This window comes from Microcaecilia unicolor, chromosome 4 (genome assembly GCF_901765095.1).
Source record: "Microcaecilia unicolor chromosome 4, aMicUni1.1, whole genome shotgun sequence".
In the NCBI taxonomy this organism is placed as follows: domain Eukaryota; kingdom Metazoa; phylum Chordata; class Amphibia; order Gymnophiona; family Siphonopidae; genus Microcaecilia; species Microcaecilia unicolor.
This window is the reverse complement of record NC_044034.1, coordinates 5,025,832-5,048,851: the sequence shown is the minus strand read 5'-3', so window position 1 is coordinate 5,048,851 and position 23,020 is coordinate 5,025,832. Positions and strand designations below refer to the sequence as shown.

Below are 23,020 nucleotides of genomic sequence, written 5' to 3'. Positions count from 1 at the left end.
GCCTCTGGATCCAATATGTGTGAGGAGGGCACTTAGGTGTGTGAGCTGGAGAAGGGGCTGAAATGCCAATGTCATGATTGTTCTTGGGGGACAGGGGTAAGAAGCTTAAAGCTAATTGAAGAGGACACAAGGCTGAAGGTTTGTCTCGGGCACCTGGTACTCTTGCACTGGCCCTGGGAAGATCAAGTCTGTGCAGAGTTAGGCTGTGTCACGATGTGGCAGATTCAAATAACAGAGGGAATTCTATAGGATGGCATGAGATGGGGGGGGGAGAGGGGGGTGCCACAGAGACCATTTCAGCAGTGGTGATTTCTGCCAGGTTATGGCAAGTTACATCAACCTGGATTTTTTTTAACTTCTTTCCTTTTCCCCAACAATGCAGCTGTAGTGGGAGATGGAAGTCACTGCTGTCCCTCCCCGGTACATTTTTATATAAATAAAATTACCACTGTGCTACAGCTTATGACCGTGGCTAGCAAGGGGCACATCGGGGGCTATGTGGGTGTTGGTTTGAGGTGGTGATGGTGACACAAAAAATAAGTTTTTGACAATGGCATTTATAGGAAGGGTCTCAGGCAGGTACTGGGGGTGGGGGGGGGGGGGGTAGAGCTGCATTGCTTCATAGGTGCCAACTGTGGGTGCAGTGGATTCTTGAGCACCCCCAGAATTCAGCAAATCCTCTACTGTGTCTAGTAAAGGGGAATTTCAATCATTTTGTTTCTGTGCATGTGGAGAAGAGACTGGTCTGAATAGGGTGGGAGAGGTCACAGGTTCTGTGGATTATGAGGAAGCACAAGGGATAATGGTGACAGGTCGGCATTTACAGATTACAACGCTGGCCTCAGTGAGTCCTCGGTAGGTTCTGGTATCTGTAGTCCCTAAGGGATCCGTTTTCAAAAGATTTTACAAGGATAAAAATTGACCTTCTTGTGAGTAAAGGTTCCCATGCTCTAAAAGGTACAATACCGGTCATTTTATCTGGCCCCACCATTGCCATGGGCAGAGGAAGGGTGAAAATGCACTGGAACATGTGCTTTGAGATGGACACTTTGGGGCTCATTTAAAAAAAAAAAAAAAAACATCTAAAAAATGCCATAAAGCAGCATTTAGATGTTTTTCTCATAAAAATATCCAAATCAGTATTTTCAAAACGCATTTTCCAGACGTTTTCCTATGCTGTTCACCTGAAGTGTGTCAAAATCTCAAGTGGGCGTATTGGGGGGGGGGGGGTGTTAGGGGCGGGATTTGAGCTTTCCCTAAGACTTGGATGTTTTTCAGCCATAATGGAACAAAACAAAAACCTCCAGGACTAAGATGTTTGGAGCTAGACCTGTTTTTAGAATGAACAAGCCACAAAAAAGTCCCCTAAATGACCAGATTACCACTGGAGGAATAAAGGAATGACCCCCCCCCCCCTTACTCTCCCAGTGGCAACTGATCCTCTCCCATCCCACAAAGATGTGAAGAAGGAATAAAGGAATGACACCCCCTCTTACTCCCCCAGTGGCAACTGACCCCCTCCCATCCCATCCCACAAAGATGTGAAAGAAACAGTACATACCAGCCTCTATGACAGATGTTATGGCCAGTCCTATTAGAACAGGAGTAGAGAAGGGGACCCAGGCCCATATCCCTCTGTTGTTGTGGAAAGTGTGATCACTCCAAAACCCACCAAATACCTACTATATGTTTGTGCAGCGCTACGTACGCCTTGTAGCGCTATAGAAATGCTAAATAGTAGTAGTAGTAGTAGCTTACTGTCTTACTTAATATACCTCATGATTATTGATTCCCCAGCTGTAGGTTTTCATGTTATTCACTATTTATTCACAGTAACTTATTCCATCTGTTGCTTTCACTATGTCACTGAAACCCCTCTTTACATTTATAGGCTCTAAACCCATCTCTGCCAGTCTCACTGTGCCACTGAGGTCTCTCCTCGCATTCATGAGCTCTAATCCCATCTCTGTCACTCTCACTGTGCCACTGAGGTCTCTTCTCGCATTCATGAGCTCTAATCCCATCTCTGTCACTCTCACTGTTAAATTGAAACCTCACATTCACAGGTTCTGATCCAATCTCTGTCCCTCATATTATACTACTAGTGCAACAAAGCTCGTTTCATAAAAATGAAACGGGCACTAGCAAGGTTATCATGTAATGGCGATTATGTTTTTAAGGGAACCGTTAGGACAAATGTGTTATGATGATAAGGAATAATTGGGAATGGTGTAGAATGAGGAATATGATGTGTGGGTAGGGGATGTGGATTGTTTTCTCTATGGTGTTGGAAGTGGGTTTTTTTTTTGTGATGTACAGTACGTTGGAGTGTCCCTCTGCTTCTCATCTGTCCCCTGTCCTCCCCTGCATATCCAGTGATTTTTCCCTCCCTTCCCATCCCATCTGTGTCCAGTGATTCTCCTCTGCCCTGACCTCCCATCCGTGATTCTCCCCTTGCCTGCCATCTCATCGATATCCAGCGATTTGCCTCTGCCCTGTCCTCTCATCGCTTGTGATGTACAGTGCATTGGACTGTCCCTCTTCTTCTCCTCTCTCCCCTGCCCTTCCCTCCATATCCAGCAATTCTTCCCTCCCCTCCCATCTATGTGCAGCGACTCTCCTCTGCCCTGCCCTCCTCTCCGTGTCCTGTGATTTTGGCCTCCCCTCCATGTCCAGTGAATCTCCTCTCCCCTGCCCTCCCCTCCCACGTGATTCTCCCCTCGCCTCCCATCCCATTGATATCCAGCGATTCGCTTCTACCCTGCCCTCCCCTGCATATCCAGTGACTCTGTCCTTCCTGCTGCCCTGCCTGTAAGCCGTCCATCTTACCTCAGATCGCAGCGGCGGCAGGCAGGTTGGTTTCGTGTCGCCTCCAGCGTTCCCTGCAGGCAGGTTGGGCTCATGTCGCCTCCAGCGTTCTGTTGCCTTCACTTGGGTTCGTAACATCCTGACGTTAGCTCGCCTTCAGCGTTCCCTCTTAGTGTCCCACCCTCCTCTGATGTCATTTTGTCTTTGTGCAAGGGTGGGACCGTGAGAGGGAAGGGAACGCTGGAGGAGAGCTAATGTCAGGATGTTACGAACCCAGATAGCCAGAGAATCTTGAGGTACAAATTATTATATAGGTAATTTCATGTTTTAAACTGTGAAAGTTTTCTGGTTTCCACCGTTACAGGAAAGAAAGAAATCCTCAAACTTTAATATTTCTGTGGCAGTGATCGATTTGAACATGTTTAACACAAATCTGAGAAATCTTCCACCTCTCACAATCCTGCCAGAGACTTCAGATTAAGGGGTCCTTTTACTAATCTGCGCAAGAAGAAAAAAATCAAAACTGCTGCATGCCAAAAATGAAATTACTGCAAGCGCCACACGGTAGTTGGGTGGTAAGTCCATTTTGGTGCACGTAGTGCGTGCGTAGACGCTTACGCAGCTTAGTAAAAAGGGGCCCTCAGGAAATAAATCAGGACAGAAGCTAGATTTTATGAAATCATAAGGAAGAGCAGCAGAGAGAGAGAGCGAGTCTGGGAATGTTAATCCTGAGTCCTGCTGTTTAATTCCAGGCTGGTACCTGGCGGATTCTCAAAGGAATTTCAGAAATAGTTCTGAAGAGAGGTCGGAGTTTCCCTGTGAAGGAGTCAGTGAAGGTGAAGAGATGAGATTTATTATCTGCATCATAAAATGAGACCTTTCCTGCCTCATAGTCCAGCAGAATCCCCACTGCCCGGGGGAACTCACTCAGGGGGAGCTGGGTCTGAGGGGAGGTGAGGGCCCAGCATCTCTGTTCATACCACAGCCCCACTGTCCAGAATCCTTCCCCAGGTGACAGTTTGATCTTCCCCTTCCTCCTCACAGAGTCTTTACACACTCCCAATATCCAGTAACTCACACCCCCCACCTCCACCTCCCAGTAATGTCTCCCTGAGGTGAAGCCCTCACTCCCCAGCACACAGGGATCATAATCAAATCTCTGAGGAGTGTCCGGCACAATCTGTCCTGTGTTTCTCCATCTGACACTTTTCCCATCTTCAGACAGAACGAGAATAGAATCAGCAGTTTCAGGATCCAGAGTCACATTTACTGCAGAGAGGAGACACATTAATAAACATGAGCAAAGACATCTCATTAGCTTATCACACACCCACCGCTAACCCTCATTGGCTCCTCACATACCCAGCTCTAACCTTCATTGGCTGCTCCTGCCTCTAATCCTCATTTGCTGGTTCTTCAGTCAATCACTTTTTCTATGACAAAGAGCTCTGCTATTGGCTATTATCACCTTCCTGCCTCATAGATTTGACTCAGGACATGGGATGACGTCAAAACATTGAAGCCAATTAGGTTAATCTGTTTCCCTTCCCCCACTCAGCCATCAACCTTGTACTCTCAAAACAAAGCAAATATGAGCTGCTGCATCCTCCTTGTCATTCTTTATTCTTGGTGGCATTTTTATTTAATCTCACTTATATTTTCAAACATGCCCTCAGATCCTCATAAATTCTCCTCCCAGTGGAAGGGACCCTGTGAAATCATAGGTAAGGTGGGTCCTTGGTCAGTGGTGTGCTGGTAAATTTTTAACAGGCTCTCTCCCCGGTCCACCTCAGCGCCCCCCCCCCCCCCCCCCCCCCGTCCACCTCGGCGCCCCCCCATCCACCTCTGCGCCCCCGTCCACCCCTGCGCCCCACCCCCAAAAAAAAAAAAAATTGCAGAGCTGGCTATACCCGGGGGGGGGGGGGGGGGGGGGCAACACATTACTCTCTCCAGGAAAAAAAAATTAAATGATCCCAAGTTCCAATCTAATTCATGTTTAATATGGGATAAAATGCCATAAATAAGTAAATAAACATAAACTTTTAACGTTCAGCACCTGATTCTCAAAGTGGACATATTCCAAACACTATAATGAAAATAAAATTATTTTTTTTCTACCTTTGTTGTCTGGTGACTTTGTTTCTGTGATCATGCAGGTCCAGTATCTGATTCTGCTGCTCTCTATCTGTTCCCTTGACTCTGTTTCCAGGGCTTCCTTTCCATTTATTTCTTTTCTTTCTTCCTTTCTTCATTTCTGGTCCTCCGCATACTTGACTGTACAGTGGATCCAGCTTCTGCCTATTTTCTCCATCCATGTGCAGTTTCTCTCCTCACTTCCTTTTCCCTCATCTAATCTCCTTCCTCTATCTTCCCTCCATGTCCAGCATTTCTTCTCTCTACCTTCCCTCCCCTCCATCCATGTCCAGAATTTCTCTTGCTCTCCCCGCCATCCATGTCCTGAAACTCTCCTCTCTCCCCTGCCCCTCTCTATCCATCCATACCCAGCAATTCTCTTCTCTCCCCTGCCCACTCTGCCCAACAATTCTCTCCTCTGCCCATCCATGCCCAGCAATTCTCTCCCCTGCTTCCCTCTGCCCATCCATGGCCAGCAATTCTCTCCCCTACCTCCCTCTGCCCATCCATGCCCAGCTGTTCTCCTCCCTTGCCTCCCTCTGCCCATCCATGCCCAGCAGTTTTCTCCCCTGCCCCCCTCTGCCCATCCATGCCCAGCAGTTCTCTCCCCTGCCTCCCTCTACCCACCCATGCCCAGCAGGTCTCTCCCCTGCCCCCCTCTACGCACCCATGCCCAGCAGGCCTCTCCCCTGCCCCCTGTACCCACCCATGCCCAGCAGGCCTCTTCCCTGCCCCCCTCTACCCACCCATGCTCAGCAAGTCTCTCCCCTGCCCCCCTCTACCCACCCATGCCCAGCAGGTCTCTCCCCTGCCCCCCCTCTACTCATCCAGCGATTCTCCTCCCTCCCCTGCCGCTCTGAAGCATGTCCAAAGATGTCCTTCGCTCCCACCATCCCCTCCGTCTTTTTTAATTACCTCCGTCGAAGCGCGCGCCATTTAAAGCCCTGCTGCGTGCTCGCCGTCTCCAGGCTTCCCCTGCTTGCTTCGGATGATGTTCGTGCCTTAGTCCCGCCTTCGCGAAAAAAGGAAATGACGTCAGAATGAAGGCGGGACTAAGGCATGAACATCATCCGAAGCAAGCAGGGGAAGCCTGGAGACGGCCAGCACGCAGCAGGGCTTTAAATGGCGGCGCTTCGACGGAGGTAATTAAAAAAAGACGGAGGGGAGCGGGAGGGGAGGGTGGGGGCGAAGGACATGGTTGTACATGCTTCGGAGCGGCAGGGGAGGTAAGCATGGCCTGTGATGGCGCCCTCCTGCCATGCTTACCTCCCGCAATGGAGCCGGCTCGCCCCCAACAACAAACGGCTCACAAGAGCTGTCAAAATTTAACAAGCGGCTCTTGCGAGCCGGTGCGAGCCGGCTCCAGCACACCACTGTCCTTGGTCATATAGAGTGAAACACGAGAATGGGAGGGTACAGACCTACCATATAAGCGTTCTGCGTCCGTGGATAGAACGGAAGGGGCTGACAGTAACCCTGGAGGAAGAGTTGGGACCCCAGGTGAGTGAGGTACTAGAGGTAGGGCGACCAGTGATTGGGAAGGACCTAAGGCCTGAGCAGAGGAGGTTGGTAGAGCGCTTACTAGAGGAGTTCCCGCATGTCCTAAACCCTAGGCCCGGGGAAACACATATATTCACCCACGACATTCTTACTGAGCCAGGGAAAAGAGTCAGGCAACAGCCCTACCGGATACCAGTGAGGATACCCCGTTTCATCTGCCCGCAACCTCGGTGTCATCTTCGACTCCTCCCTCTCCTTCTCTGCGCATATCCAGCAGATAGCCAAGACCTGTCGCTTCTTCCTCTATAACATTAGCAAAATTCGCCCCTTCCTCTCCAAGCACACCACCCGAACTCTCATCCACTCTCTCATTACCTCTCGCCTTGACTACTGCAACCTACTCCTCACCGGCCTCCCACTTAGCCATCTATCCCCCCTTCAGTCCATTCAGAACTCTGCCGCACGTCTTATCTTCCGCCTTAACCAATATACTCATATCACCCCTCTCCTCAAATCACTTCACTGGCTTCCGGTCAGATACCGAATACAGTTGAAGCTTCTCCTACTCACCTACAAATGCACTCGATCTGCAGCCCCTCCTTACCTCTCTACCCTCATCTCCCCTTACGTCCCTACCCGTAACCTCCGCTCTCAAGACAAATCCCTCCTTTCAGTACCCTTCTCCACCACCGCCAACTCTAGGCTTCGCCCTTTCTGCCTCGCCTCACCCCATGCTTAGAACAAACTCCCTGAGCCCATACGCCGGGCCCCCTCCCTACCCATCTTCAAATCATTGCTCAAAGCCCACCTCTTCAATGTCGCCTTCGGCACCTAATCACTACACCTCTTCTCAGGAAATCTCAACTACCCCAACTTGACATTTCGTCCTTTAGATTGTAAGCTCTTCTGAGCAGGGACCGTCCTTATTTGTTAATTTGTACAGCGCTGCGTAACCCTAGTAGCGCTCTAGAAATGTTAAGTAGTAGTAGTAGTAGTAGAAATTATTAAACAGGTTAAAGAAATGTTAGAATTAGGAATAAGAGTTCCTACAACTATGGGATCTTCACAGGACAAACACGGAACCAACTCACATCAAAGGACACACACTAGACATAGTCACATACAAATTCGATCTCAATTCAAACCTTACACTAACAGACACAAAATGGACACCCGCACCGTGGTCTGACCACTACAAAGCAAACATTTCCCTCCAATGGCGAACGAAAAACTCAACGAACAAACTAGAACGAAAAACCTATAGCATGAGAGGAAAAATAGACCCAGTAATATTCTGGCAACAGATCTACTATAACGGATGGACAATAAAAACAGATACAAACCAATTCCTCCTAGAATGGGATGAGAGATGCAGATCCATATTAGACAATATTGCTCCAACCCAAACTAGAACCTCACACAGAAAGAATTCAATACCATGGTTCAATGAAGAACTGAAAAAACTTAAAACACAAGTCAGAAGGTTAGAACGTGCATGGAATAAAAAGAAAGATGAACCCACACTTAACACCTGGAAACAACTCCAAAGGAAATACAAATATACCATAAGACAAACTAAAAGACTATATTACAAATCTGTAATTGGACCAAACTACAAGGACACACATAAACTCTTCCAGCTTGTGAATAAACTAATAGATATTACACCAATCACAACTAACAGCAAAGACACACCAGGAGCAGACAATCTTGCGAAATACTTCAATGAGAAAATCGTACAATTGCGACTTAAGATACCTGCCAGTAGTATTGACTATGCTGAACTCCTTGACTGTCTAGACCCAGACCCTGGCATATACCCAGCAGACAGAACATGGACTAACTTCGAAGCACTATCAGAGGATATCATCTCTCAAACGCTCAAAAGATTTGCCAAATCTCATTGCAAACTAGACATATGTCCAAACAACCTTATGACATCTGCTCCCCAACAATTTATAATAGACATAACGAAACACCTGAATTAGATGTTACAAAATGGAATCTTCCCGAAGGAGAAAGGAAACATTCTACTCACCCCCATACCCAAAGACCCAAAGAAAAACGCCAGTGAACTAACCAACTACAGACCAGTAGCATCCATTCCCTTATTAACCAAACTAAAGGAAGGAATGGTGACCAAACAACTCACAAACTATTTAAATAAATTCTCAATACTCCACGACTCCCAGTCAGGATTTAGGTCTAACCATAGTACTGAAACAGTACTAACTACATTTATGACTAAATTCAAACAAACGATTGCAACTGGAAAAAACATACTACTCCTACAATTCAACATGTCGAGCGCCTTCGACATGGTTAATCATGGAATATTACTACATATCCTTGAGTACTTCAGAATTGGAGGTAACGTTCTTAATTGGTTTAAGGGTTTCCTAACCACATGATCATACCAAGTGACATCTAACTCGACTACTTCAACCACATGGATACTTGAATGCGGAGTGCCACAGGGATCCCCCCTCTCATCGACTCTATTCAACTTAATGATGATACCCTTAGCCAAACTACTATCAAACCAAAACCTCAACCCATACATATATGCAGACGATGTAACGATCTACATCCCATTCAAACAAGATTTAAAGGAAATTTCCAATGACATTAACCAAAGCCTCCATATCATGCATTCATGGGCGGATGCATTTAAGCTGAAACTTAATGCAGAAAAAACCCAGTGCCTAGTACTCGCCTCTCAATACAACACAAATTCACCATCATTAACACACCAAATCTGAACCTTCCAATTTCAAACACCCTAAAAATTATTGGAGTCACTATTGATCGACACCTCACACTTGAGAATCATGCAAAAAACCCAACCAAGAAGATGTTTCACTCAATGTGGAAATTAAAAAGAGTAAGACCTTTCTTCCCAAAAACCGTCTTCCATAACCTAGTACAGTCAATGGTGCTCAGCCATCTAGCCTATTGCAACACACTCTATGCTGGCTGCAAAGAACAAATAATCAAGAAACTTCAGACAGCCCAGAACACTGCAGCCAGACTCATATTCGGAAAAACAAAATATGAAAGCGCTAAACCCCTATGAGAAAAACTACACTGGCTCCCACTTATGTTTCAACAATTTTATTGATGAAGGTAATAAAACAGAACAAACCATACAATATCCAAATGTGTAGTGGTACAAATGTTGTTCATACATTATCATGCACTAAACAGTCATCAATAGGTTTTTCCTTTTCCCCCCTCCCCTCCTTCCCTCCCCCTTGTATTCCGGGATGTCTCTACCCTTTGAGCCCCCCCTTCCCCCCCCCCCCAGTCCCCCCTCTTTTTTGTGTTCTTTGTTGCCTTGTTACTGGTCCGTCTAATTGGCCGTTAAACTTGTCAGTTTTGTAGACAACACTTTCATTATCCTTTATCATAAATCAAGCCTCCTTTTTGCCCCCCTCCCCCCTTTTCACCTCCTTGACTCTGTGCGTCCTAGGCGCACGAACAGTCTCGACCCCCCCCCCAGGGCGTGTTAATCCCAGACCTCTGAAGTTGTATTATATCCATAGTATTATCTCCGTCTTCATCCTGAAAAGGAGTTCAACACAAGGCTGCGGGCTCTGTGGGGCAGGGATTGGATATATTTATCCCATACTTCCAGGAACAATTTCCCTCGTTTAAACGTCAAACGTGCATACTGTAATTCCAACAGAAGCAAGCCATGCAGCCTATTCCTCCATTGCCAATATGATGGAGCTTGGTCGCTGGTCCATACACCCAGCACTATCCGTTTCCCCAGCATTCCTGCCTTCCGAATCAACATTTTAAAATGCTTATCTTGGGGCCCAAAATCCTCATATTTATCTAACAGAAACCCTGTTGCTGATCTGTTCAAAGGTCTACCTCCTAAACCCTCCAAGTATGCTGTCACCTCGTTCCAGAAAGCCTGAGTGTGTGTGCATTCCCAAAATGCATGTAGAAAGGAATTTATACCCATCATACATTTTGGACAAGTCAGGGAGTCTACCCCTCCCACTTTAAAGAGTCGCTCTTGTGTGAAATATGCTCTGTGCAGCACCCAGAAATTACATTCCCAGAGCTCTGCGCTAACCGAGCCTGATGGGATTCGTCCCACCAACCGAACCATATCCAATGACGCAGCCGGTAGGCCCAACTCCCGGCTCCACCTGGTTTGCAGTTCACTTTTATCTTGCTTTGGCTGTATCGCATCTAATGCTACCTTTAAATTAGATACCGATATTCCCCGGTCATGGGTAGGTTCATAGAAATCTAGTATCTTCTGTCTGATGGAGAATTGCAGATTTCCTTTATCAAAATTGTTAATATAATGTTGCACTTGCCTATATGCGAACAGATCCCTATGTTCTACTTTCTCCAAAGTCAACAACACCTCCCATGTCTGTAATCATCCCTCGACATCCAACAGGTCTTTAACATACCGTATCCCGGTTTGCTCCCAACGTTTAAAAAACATGTTATCATTGCCTGGAAGAAACTCCCTATTTCCAACCAAGGGTATTTGATCTGATTGTTGTGGGTTCCCTTCAAGCAAGGTCACCAGGTATATCCATGCTGCCCTGATGGTCTTCACCAAAACATTCCCTCTCAATTCTACCGGGATTTTCACAGTAGGGCAGTGAATCACTGAAAAGATACTCCATTTGCCCAGCACTGCTTGTTCCATGTGTATAAATTTGTTCCCCCAATACCCAATCTCCCAGATGTCGTAGTAAGCAGGCCCAGTTATATGTTTGTATGTCTGGTAGGCCCAAACCTCCTTGTTGCCATGTCCCCGTCAGTGTCTAAACAAAGTTCTTGGTTTCTTCCCCTGCCAGCATAATTTGGAGATCAACCTATTCAAAGCCTTGATATTTTTCTTCAAAAGTCTGATCAGTAATATTTGTAAGGTATATAACCATTTGGGAAATAAAATCATACGGAATAACTGAATTCGGCCACTCAAAGAGATTGGGAGTGACATCCACCGGGACATACTCTGCTCGCTGTGCTCCAACAGATGTGAGACATTGAGATCGTGGATCAGGAAAGTCTTATAGGGGAGTTTAATGCCCAGATATCTAAAAAATCTTGAGGCCCACTTCAAGGGAAACGGTCCTACCCATCTTTGCCGCATCGAGGGAATCGTTGGTAAAGCCAGAGATTTATCTAGGTTTAACTTAAATCCCGAGAAATCCCCAAATTCAGCGATGCTATCCATCAAAGCTGGTAAAGATCTCTCAGGATCTGTCAGGTGGACTAGAAGGTCATCAGCAAAAGCTGAGATCTTAAACTCTTGTCTACCCACCGCCACCCCCGTAATATCTGGGTTTGACATTATTTCTCTCATCAGGGGGTCTATACTTAAGACAAATAGCAAAGGCGACAATGGACAGCCTTGCCTCGTTCCCCGTTGAATATTGATGGGCTCTGAGGTTACTCCATTCACCAAAATCACCACTCTTGGGGCTTCGTATAAGGCCCGCACTGCTTTGACCCAGAATCCATCAAACCCATAACTCTCTAAAACCGAAAATAAAAAATCCCAGTTGACTCTATCAAACGCCTTCTCCGCATCAAAACTTATGAGGAGAGAAGGCGTTTCGTTCCTCTCCACCCACATCATAGAGGCAAGTATTTTTCTCATATTCTTCGCTATAGTCTGAAATCTCACAAAACCAACCAAAGACGGTAATATCACTGCCAATCTGTTGGCCAGAATTTTAGCGAACATCTTGGCTTCCACGTTTAGTAGAGAGATCGGTCTATAGGATGATGGCTGTATCGGGTCCCGGCCTGGCTTCAGCAGCACTACCATCTGAACTGCTCTTAGTGTATCCTATAACTCTCCCTTCTCCACAAATTTATTGTAAAGGGCTGTCAGAGAGGGCACTATCTGAGGACCCAGTATTTTATAAAATTCATATCGAAAGCCGTCTGGTCCCGGAGCCTTGAACAAAGACCCTTGTTGTATCACTCTATATACGTCGTCTTCTGTAATTTCTTGGTTTAGCCCAGACTTTTGTGCAGTTGTCAAGGATGGTAGATCCCTCCCCTCCAAGTAAATTTTACTTTCTAAGTCATCTGTTTGTGGGTTGGAATACAACTCCCGATAGTAATGACGAAAAGTGGCTGCTATTTCCCTATCTGATCTCACCAAATCTCCTTCCGGGTTCTTAAGTTGCAGTATCTTTTGTTTTCCCTGTTTGCGTCTAATCAGGCCAGCTAACATCCTCCCCTGTTTGTTGCCATGCAGATAAAGTTGGTATTTATAGTACTGTAAGGATTTCATTGCTCGGGTGTGAAGTAAACTGTTTAAAGCTGATTGCAACACCAGAACATGTTCTTTATTCTCTACCGTGGGGTGAGTTCCCCAGTACCTACGAGCCTCTCTGATCTGCTGCTCTAACCAGATAATCGCTTTATCCCTCGTTTTTTTCTTATAACTCGTGTAGGCTATAATTACCACCCTTAAAACGGCCTCAGCTGTTTCCCAAAACAGTACTGGGTCCATCCTGTGTGCTGCGTTATTATTTTGAAAGTCCATCCACTGCTTGGCAATATGTTCCCAGAAGTTATTATCATGCATTAAATATGTGGGGAACCGCCAAGCAAATTGAGGACCCCCCTCCTGGACCATTGAAAAAGATCTCTAGATAACAACCAGTAGTCAATCCTCGCTTGAGATGAATGAGCCCTTGAGATATGTGTGTAGTCTCGTTCATCAGAGTGTAACAATCTCCACACATCAATTAAATCCAGAGATTCACAAAGCATAGGTATACCTCTTGCTCTCACTCCTTTCTCAGCCCTACGGCCTGTTAATGTATCTAGGCTGGGGTCGTGAACCGTGTTGAAGTCTCCTCCCATAACTACTGGGACACCCTCATGTTTGCCAACTGTACGGACCAGCAACCTTCCATCTCTTGCCCGCCAGCAGCCCTGTGGTTGAATCTCCAAGGTTTTCCTAAAAAGTATCAGCACTCCTGCTTTTCGGTTTTGAGCTGGCACTTCTAGTATCTGGCCCACCCACCATCTTTTAAATTTGGCATGTTCCACTGAGGACAGGTGGGTCTCTTGGAGAAATACTATATCAGCCTTTTGTCTATTCACGAGCTGTAAAATTTTCTGCCGTTTAATCGTGGACGTAACCCCTCCCACATTCCATGATATAAGTCTTAGTGGTCTCATCCCTCTCCCTTTGAGACTTTCTCTCTTATGTATTCCATCTTATCCGTTGTGGGAGGGGTCAGCCCAGCCTCTAACCCCACCCTGTACCTCCTACTAGTAGATCTCATCGCCCTGGGGGGTTGAAGGACCGCCCCCTCCTGTTTGCCTGTATCTCAGTGTGTGATCACACAGAGTCGAAGTCAGCCCTATCTTCTGCCCTCCCCCCCTTCCTACCCGCTGATACCCTCCCTCTAACCCTCTAACTAATTCCTCACCCCTACCTTCCAACCCATCCCTCCCCTGCCCTCCCCCTCTATTATCCCTTGCATTCGCTGAAATGTTAGATCAATATAATTACTTTCTTTTCTCTTCAAAGTAATTTATTTTTAAATATGCAGGGTTTTCTTCCACTCACAAGTCTCTCCCAAAACCCCTTTTCCACATATCAGAAATGAAAGAGTACTTTAACTGTCACATCTGCCATAAACATACAGTGTGACGAATTGGTAAACGAAGAAGCGTTCTCAGCTTATCAATTTGTCAATGCTTGTCAGAGTTATCACCTATTTGCAATATTAAAGCTTCCACCTTGGCACTCAGCTTCAGTCACCACTCTAAAGCCATAAAAACACCGCGAGGCTTTTAAAACTTATTCATTGCTTAATTTAAATCACACTCAGTACACAAGCAACTCACAAAACCCTAACAGTAACATTTGGAACTCTAACTATGTCATACACAGCACGAGCCCAGCCCGAGCCCCTGCACTCACATAAAGCCCCCAGTACACAATTAAAATGGACACTTTCTACACATACACAAATAAGCAGCTTTTTAAATTTATACGTGAAACAGTACCTTTTGTGTCCTATAGCCCAAAAATCTTCTTTTTCTTTCTGGCACGAGCCCCCTGCTTAGCTCTGTCCACGAGCCAGCATCAGGCTCGGGCCTTCACCTCTGCACCCGGCTCCTCACTATTTCTTGCGCATGCAGCGCTACTTTTAAAATGGCCCCGTTATTAAAAAACAAAAACCGCTGGGAAGGTGCACCGGAGCACTTTCCTAGCCTCTCCGGTCTCAGGTAAATTATTTAACCCCTTAGGGTTTATAGTAGGTTTATTCGCACTGACAGATATGCTGAGGAAGATACATCCCAACAGCTTAAGATGGACAGAGAGAGGGGAACAAGAGTTTCAGGATTTAAAGGCCATTTTATGTACAGAGCCTGTCCTAAAAGGGATAGATTTTGAAAAGGCGTTCATATTGCAGACGGATGCCTCTGAAACAGGATTGGGGGCTGTGCTATCTCAAGAATTCCAAGGGGAATTCTCTTCTTAAGCCGAAAATTGAATCCAGCAGAGCAGCACTACGCTGTCATAGAAAAGGAGTGCCTGGCGATAAAATGGGCAGTGGACTCCCTGAAGTACTATTTACAAGGGAGCCTTTTTACCTTGATTACTGACCATGCTCCCTTAAAATGGTTAAAGCAGATGCAGGGGCAGAACGCCCGACTGACCAGATGGTATTTGGCATTACAGGCATTCTCTTTCAATGTACAGCATAGGGCAGGAAAGCTTCACGGTAATGCAGATGCCCTATCAAGAATTGCGGACTCCTCGGCAAAGTCCTCTATAGAGGCCGGGAGTCGCAATATTTTGAGGGAGGGTGTATGTAATAGGACGAGGTCCCTTATGCCTCCCGGGAAGCCTTATAAGCCAGAACTACCTTACCCAGAATCCATCAGAGAGGGGGGTGGGAATCAAAACCCGGTAGGGATTCCTTCCTCGGGAATGGGGCCCCTCAGTTGCAGTAGGGGAATGTCAGAGATGCCTTTAGCCAGCAGGGGGAGCAAGAGCCCGGAAGACCAATTTCCCTGGGTAAAGAATCAGTATATAATCCCTGCCACCTGTGAGGAAGGGAGGCCTGTCGTCCAAAAGACTTTTGGGAATGGAGGAGGTGGGGAAGGTAGTAGTGAAGGGAGAAGTGACATGGAATGGGAAGATTGGACATTTAAGAGAAGCAGCCAAACTGAGTCACCTGCTTCTTGATTTGAACTTTATGAACTCGGTTAAAAGGGGAAGCAGAACTAAAAAGAGGATTTTGTTTTGAATTAACCAAGTGTGTGAGGTGTGCTGTATCAGCAGTGGCCCTTGGAAACAGGAGCTGAGCCCAGGAGAAAAGCGATCTCTGAAACGAGGGGAGGCTTTACACTATATAAAAACATCCATATACAAGAAACCCACAGACAGATGCAGCTACCTCCACAACTCCCGCTTCCACCCTTCACATACAAAAAGATCCATTATTTACAGCCAAGCCACAAGATACCACTGTATCTGCTCTGACCCAAGGGAAATCGTGCCAAACGAATCTCATTGAATTCTTTGACTGGGTGACAGGAGAATTAAATCAAGGACGTGCTATGGACGTCATCTACTTAGATTTCAGCAAGGCTTTCGACACGGTTCCCCACAGGAGGCTCTTAAATAAACTAGACGGCCTGAAGATAGGACCCGAAGTGGTGAACTGGATTAGGAACTGGTTGACGGACAGACGCCAGAGGGTGGTGGTGAATGGAGTTCGCTCGGAGGAGGGAAAGGTGAGTAGTGGAGTGCCTCAGGGATCGGTGCTGGGGCCGATTCTGTTCAATATATTTGTGAGTGACATTGCCGAAGGGTTACAAGGTAAAGTTTGCCTTTTTGCGGATGACACCAAGATTTCCAACAGAGTGGACACCCCGGAGGGTGTGGAAAACATGAAAAAAGATCTGAAGAAGCTAGAAGAATGGTCTAACGTTTGGCAATTAAAATTCAATGCGAAGAAATGCAAAGTGATGCACTTAGGGAGTAGAAATCCAAGGGAGACGTATGTGTTAGGCGGGGAGAGTCTGATAGGCACGGACGGGGAGAGGGATCTTGGGGTGATAGTATCTGAGGACCTGAAGGCGACGAAACAGTGCGACAAGGCGGTGGCAGTAGCTAGAAGATTGCTAGGCTGTATGGAGAGAGGAGTGACCAGCAGAAGAAGGGAGGTTTTAATGCCCCTGTATAAGACATTGGTGAGGCCCCACCTGGAGTACTACTACTACTACTATTTAGCATTTCTATAGCGCTACAAGGCGTACGCAGTGCTGCACAAACATAGAAGAAAGACAGTCCCTGCTCAAAGAGCTTACAATCTAATAGACAAAAAATAAATAAAGTAAGCAAATCAAATCAATTAATGTGAACGGGAAGGAAGAGAGGAGGGTAGGTGGAGGCGAGTGGTTACAAGTCAAAAGCAATGTTAAAGAGGTGGGCTTTCAGTCTAGATTTAAAGGTGGCTAAGGATGGGGCAAGACGTAGGAGTATTGTGTTCAGTTTTGGAGGCCTTATCTTGCGAAGGGTGTTAAAAAAATGGAAGCGGTGCAAAGAAAAGCTACGAGAATGGTATGGGATTTGCGTTACAAGACGTACGAGGAGAGACATTTTGTCAAGGGCTATTTTGTTACAAGGCTGTTTTGTCGGGGCTATTTTGTGAGAGAAGATGGAAATTTGATAGATGGCTGAAAAGTAAAAAGGAGAAGGGTGATAGAGGGTTAAATTTGAGCTGACAGAGAGCAGAAAAGAAAAAAAAAGAGGAAAGAGCTAAAAGGAACAATCAATATATCAGAGGCAGGTGTAGTGAGGGAATAGACAGGAGAGAGGAGAAAAGACAAATGGACAACAGCCACTTGAAGGAGAATTAGCAGACAACAGACATGAAAGCAGAAAAGAGAAACCAGAACTACCATGATGGACAAATAAAATGTCCAGAACATAAAGGTAGAAAAAATAATTTTATTTTAAATGCTTTAAATTGAATATGTTAGCTTTGGGAAATGTGCATAATAAATGTCTTTGTATTGTGTTCATTAGAAAAGTAAATGCATTTCTGTTTTTCTTTCTCCATTGATGTAATACATGCTAAGTTTACATGCTAAGTTTCCCAGCTCAATTTTTCTCTAAATATTTTTATTTTTAATTTGTGATCTTTATTTGGTGAGGGTCTGTCGGTGTGTTGTTCAAGTCTCTACAATGCTCTATCTGCATTCTCGGATAAGTGAACTGGTCACTGTTTTGTTGTCTGTTTAAAAAAAAAAAGTTTTGTTGTAAAATCCGCCCCTTTCTTTCCGAGCACTCTACCAAAACCCTCATCCACACCCTTTTCACCTCTTGTTTAGACTACTGCAATCTGCTTCTTGCTGGCCTCCCACTTAGTCACCTCTCCCCTCTCCAATCGGTTCAAAACTCTGCTGCCTGTCTCGTCTTCTGCCAGGGTTGCTTTACTTATACTACCCCTCTCCTCAAGTCGCTTCACTGGCTCCCTATCCATTTTCGCATCCTGTTCAAACTTCTTCTACTAACCTATAAATGTACTCACTCTGCTGCTCCCCAGTATCTCTCCACACTCGTCCTTCCCTACACCCCTTCCCGTGCACTCCGCTCCATGGATAAATCCTTCTTATCTGTTCCCTTCTCCACTACTGCCAACTCCAGACTTTGCGCCTTCTGTCTTGCTGCACCCTACACCTGGAATAAACTTCCTGAGCCCCTACGTCTTGCCCCATCCTTGGCCACCTTTAAATCTAGACTGAAAGCCCACCTCTTTAACATTGCTTTTGACTCGTAACCACTCGCCTCCACCTACCCTCCTCTCCTCCTTCCTGTACACATTAATTGATTTGATTTGCTTACTTTATTTTTTGTCTATTAGATTGTAAGCTCTTTGAGCAGGGACTGTCTTTCTTCTATGTTTGTGCAGCGCTGCATACGCCTTGTAGCGCTATAGAAATGCTAAATAGTAGTAGTAGTAGTAGACTTGCTGACCTGAACATGTATACCCGGAGGAAAGGAGAAACAGGGGTGATATGATACAGACGTTCAAATATTTGAAAGGTATTAATCCACAAACAAACTTTTTCCGGAGATGCGAAGGCGGTAGAACAAGAGGACATGAAATGAGATTGAAGGGGGGCAGACTCAAGAAAAATGTCAGGAAGTATTTTTTCACGGACAGAGTGGTGGATGCTTGGAATGCCCTCCCACGGGAGGTGGTGGAGATGAAAATGGTAACGGAATTCAAACATGCGTGGGATAAACATAAAGGAATCCTGTTCAGAAGAAATGGATCCTCAGGAGCTTAGCCAAGATTGGATAACAGAGCTGGTAGTGGGAGGTGGGGCTGGTAGTTGGGAGGCGGGGATAGTGCTGGGCAGACTTATACGGTGTGTGCGAGAGCCGATGGTGGGAGGCGGGGATAGTGCTGGGCAGACTTGTACGGTCTGTGCCCTGAAAAAGACAGGTACAAATCAAGGTAAGGTATACACAAAGAAGTAGCACATTTCTTGGGCAGACTGGATGGACCGTGCAGGTCTTTTTCTGCTGTCATCTACTATGTTACTATGTTACTATATTAGGTTGAAGATGGTTGGTGAGAGGGGGGATCCTTGGGGGCTCCACATTCAGGTATCCGTGGGGCTGATATAGCCGTGTTGGCTGTTACTTGGTATGATCTTGTGGTCAGGAAACCTCTAAACCAGTTAAGAACGTTACCTCCAACTCCAAAGTATTCTAGGATATGTAGTAATATTCCATGGTTGACCATGTCGAAGGCACTGGACACGTCAAATTGTAAGAGAAGTATGCTGTTGCCAGTTGCGATTGTTTGTTTAAATTTGTTCATTAAAGTCACTAATACTGTTTCAGTGCTGTGGTTCGATCGAAATCCTGATTGAGACTCATGAAGAATTGAGTATTTATTTAGGTAGTTAGTGAGCTGTTTCGTCACTACCCCCTCCATAAGTTTGGTTATCAGCGGGATAGATGCTACTGGACGATAGTTGGTTAAAAGTCATTTGTACTTTTCTTTGCGTCTTTAGGTAAAGGAGTAAGTAGAATGTTTCCTTTATCTTTTGGGAAGAGATCATTTTGTAGCATGTAGTTCAGGTGCCTCGCAATGTCTGTTTTGAGTTGTTGAGGGGCAGATCTTATAAGGTTACTAGGGCAGATGTCTAATTTGCATTGCGACTTGGCGTATCTTCCAAGCGATTGGGAGATGTTATCGATCGAGAGTGTGTCAAAGTTGGTCCATGATCGGTCTGCTGGATGTTTCCCAGGTATTGGATGTAAACACTCAAGGAGGTTTGCATAATCAGTTGTGTTGGTAGGTATCATGAGTCGTAGCTTTATAGTTTTCTCTTTGAAGTAGTTCGCAAGCTTATTTGCTGATAGGGTGTCTATGTTGTTAGAAGTAACCGGTGTGGTAACTGAAGTGGTGAACTGCATTAGGAACTGGTTGACAGACAGACACCAGAAGGTGGTGGTTAATGGAATTCGCTCGGTTGAGGGAAAGGGGAGTAGTGGAGTGCCTCAAGGATCGGTGCTGGGGCTGATTCTGTTCAATATATTTGTGAGTGACATTGCCGAAGGGTTACAAGGTAAAGTTTGCCTATTTGCGGATGATACTAAGATCTGTAACACAGTGGACACCCGGGAGGGAGTGGAAAACATGAAAAAGGATCTGAGGAAGCTAGAAGAATGGTCTAAGGTTTGGCAATTAAAATTCAATGCAAAGAAATGCAAAGTGATGTACTTAGGGAGTAGAAATCCACGGGAGATGTATGTGTTAGGCGGTGAGAGTCTGATAGGTACGGACGGGGAGAGGGATCTTGGGGTGATAGTATCTGAGGATCTGAAGGCGACGAAACAGTGTGACAAGGCGGTGGCCGTAGCTAGAAGGTTGCTAGGCTGTATAGAGAGAGGTGTGACCAGCAGAAGAAAGGGGGTGTTGATGCCCCTGTATAAGTCGTTGGTGAGGCCCCACCTGGAGTATTGTGTTCCGTTTTGGAGGCCGTATCTGGCTAAGGATGTAAAAAGAATTGAAGCGGTGCAAAGAAAAGCTATGAGAATGGTATGGGATTTGCGTTACAAGACGTATGAGGAGAGACTTGCTGACCTGAACATGTATACTCTGGAGGAAAGGAGAAACAGGGGTGATATGATACAGACATTCAAATATTTGAAAGGTATTAATCCGCAAACGAACCTTTTCCGGAGATGGGAAGGCGGTAGAACGAGAGGACATGAAATGAGATTGAAGGGGGGCAGACTCAAGAAAAATGTCAGGAAGTATTTTTTCATGGAGAGAGTGGTGGATGCTTGGAATGCCCTCCCGCGGGAGGTGATGGAGATGAAAACGGTAACGCAATTCAAACATGTGTGGGATAAACATAAAGGAATCCTGTTCAGAAGGAATGGATCCTCAGGAGCTTAGCCGAGATTGGGTGGCAGAGCTGGTGGTGGGAGGCAGGGATAGTGCTGGGCAGACTTAAACGGTCTGTGCCCGGAAAAAGACAGATACAAATCAAGGTAAGATATACACAAAAAGTAGCACATATGAGTTTATCTTGGGCAGACTGGATGGACCGTGCAGGTCTTTTTCTGCCGTCATCTACTATGTTACTATCCAGCTTATAATCGAAAGTGCTCGCCGGCTATCTTCCAACCCAAATCGGGAGATGGCCGGCGATTTCTTAAAAGCGGCGAAATCGGTATAATCGAAAGTGCCATTTTAGACAGCATCGCCGCTTTCCCGTCGCTTCGCCGGCGAAAGTTCAAGGGGGCGTGTCGGTAGATTAGCGAAGGCGGGACATGGGCGGGCATGGGCGTGGCTACCAGATGGCCGGCTTTCGCCGATAATGAAAAAAAAAAAAGCGGTGTTAAGCAGAATTTCACCGGGTTTACTTGGTCCTTTTATTTTCACGACCAAGCCTCAAAAAGGTGCCCCAACTGACCAGATGTCCTCTGGAGGGAATGGGGGATGACCTCCCCATACTCCCCCAGTGGTCACCAATCCCCTTCCAAACTAAAAAAATAAAACTAAAAACCTTTTTTGCCAGCCTGTATGCCAGCCTCAAATGCCGTACCCATCTCCATGACAGCAGAATGTGTTGTATCCTCCGACAGCCTTTCCCTGGTTGCGATGTGGCTCTCGGGTGAGTGTGACACCTTTTCTGTTAGGTGCCCTGCAGAGTCACATTAGCAATGCATTGTGGTGGGTGTAGGGTACTGGGCTCTACTCCCATGGTGCTTTTCCCCTCTGCTAACTGGGTCAGAGTGTGCCCTGTTTTGTTTCCTGTTGTAGTCCATGCGGTAGAGGCCATTTTTTAAACCAGTTTTAGTTCCCTTTCCTGTGTTACCCACGTTAGAGAACGTAGTTCTTACCTTGAATGGTGCTGTAAGAGGGCATTGTACATCATTGTGCCAGCTCTGACCTACTGCTAATCTTAGTACCCGGGGACTCTGATGTGCAGTTAACTGTGAGTAAACATGCTTATTTCAAGAAAGGACTTTTTCAGAGAGATTAGTCTTCAGGTGTGAACTGGTTATACAGCAGCAATAAGTCCTAGAGGCTGTATGCATGTCCCTGGAGCAATTTTAGTGGGTGCAGTAAATTTGTGGGTAGTGGGTTTGGGGGGGGGGGGGAGGGGCTCAGCTCCCAAAGTAAGGAACTATGCACGTGGAAGCTTTTCTAATGTCCACCGCAGTGACCCCTAGGGTGGCTGGTTGGTGTCCTGGCATGTCAGGGGGGCCAGTGCACTAAAAATGCTGGCTCCTCCCACGGCCAAATGCCTTGAATTTGGCCGGGGTTTGAGATGGCCGACATAACTTTCCATTATCGCTGAAAAACAAACCCGGCCATCTCAAACCCGGCGAACTCCAAGGCATTTGGCCAGGCTAAACCGTATCATTGGAAAAAAAAGATGGCCAGCCATCTTTTTCGATAATACGGTTCCAGCCAGCTGTAGCACCGCCGCCAACATAGATCGATGGCGATCTATTTGGCCGGCGACGTTCGATTATGCCCCTCTATGTTACTATGTAGTAGTTTGTTTACGAGTTGGAAGAGTTTATGTGTGTCCTTGTAGTCTGGTCCGATTTTAGTTTCATAATATGAGCTTTTAGTTTGTCTGATGTTGTATTTGTATTTTCTTTGTAGTTGTTTCCAGTCGTTGAGTGCGGAGTCGTCTTTTTTCTTATTTCATGCTCGTTCTAATCTTCTGACTTGTGTTTTTAATTCTTTCAATTCTTCATTAAACCGTGGTATTGAGTTTTTTCTGTGTGAGGTTCTGGTTTGAAGTGGTGCTATATTGTCTAATATGATTCTGTATCTGTTGTCCCATTCATGAAGAAATTGGGGTGAGTCTGTTGGTGCTGTCCATTCGTTGTTATAGAATTGTTGCCAAAATGTTAGCTGGTCTATTTTGCCTCTCGTGGTGTAGGTTAGTTGTTCTCGTTTATGTTGTGAATCTTTTGTTCGCCAGTGAAGGGAAAGGTTTGCTTTGTAGTGATCGGACCATGGTATAGCTGTCCATTTTGTGTCTGTTAGTGCGAGAT

The 23,020-nt window shown here is 45.9% G+C and overlaps 1 protein-coding gene across 5 annotated transcripts in view; it reads right to left on the bottom strand.

Annotated features, from left to right (window-relative positions):
- Nucleotides 1-3,489: 3,489 nt before the first annotated feature.
- LOC115468248 (E3 ubiquitin-protein ligase TRIM39-like) overlaps nt 3,490-23,020 on the bottom strand; it is an 85,426-nt gene continuing 65,895 nt past the window's right edge. For 4 of the 5 annotated variants that reach the window (XM_030199794.1, XM_030199793.1, XM_030199792.1 and 1 more), the window contains one exon: nt 3,491-4,077. In XM_030199794.1, the coding sequence (XP_030055654.1) occupies nt 3,551-4,077 (527 nt within the window). In that variant the 3' untranslated portion in view covers nt 3,491-3,550. Of the gene's footprint in view, nt 4,078-23,020 lie in introns of all 5 variants that reach the window. The other variant, XM_030199796.1, reaches the window with a different exon arrangement.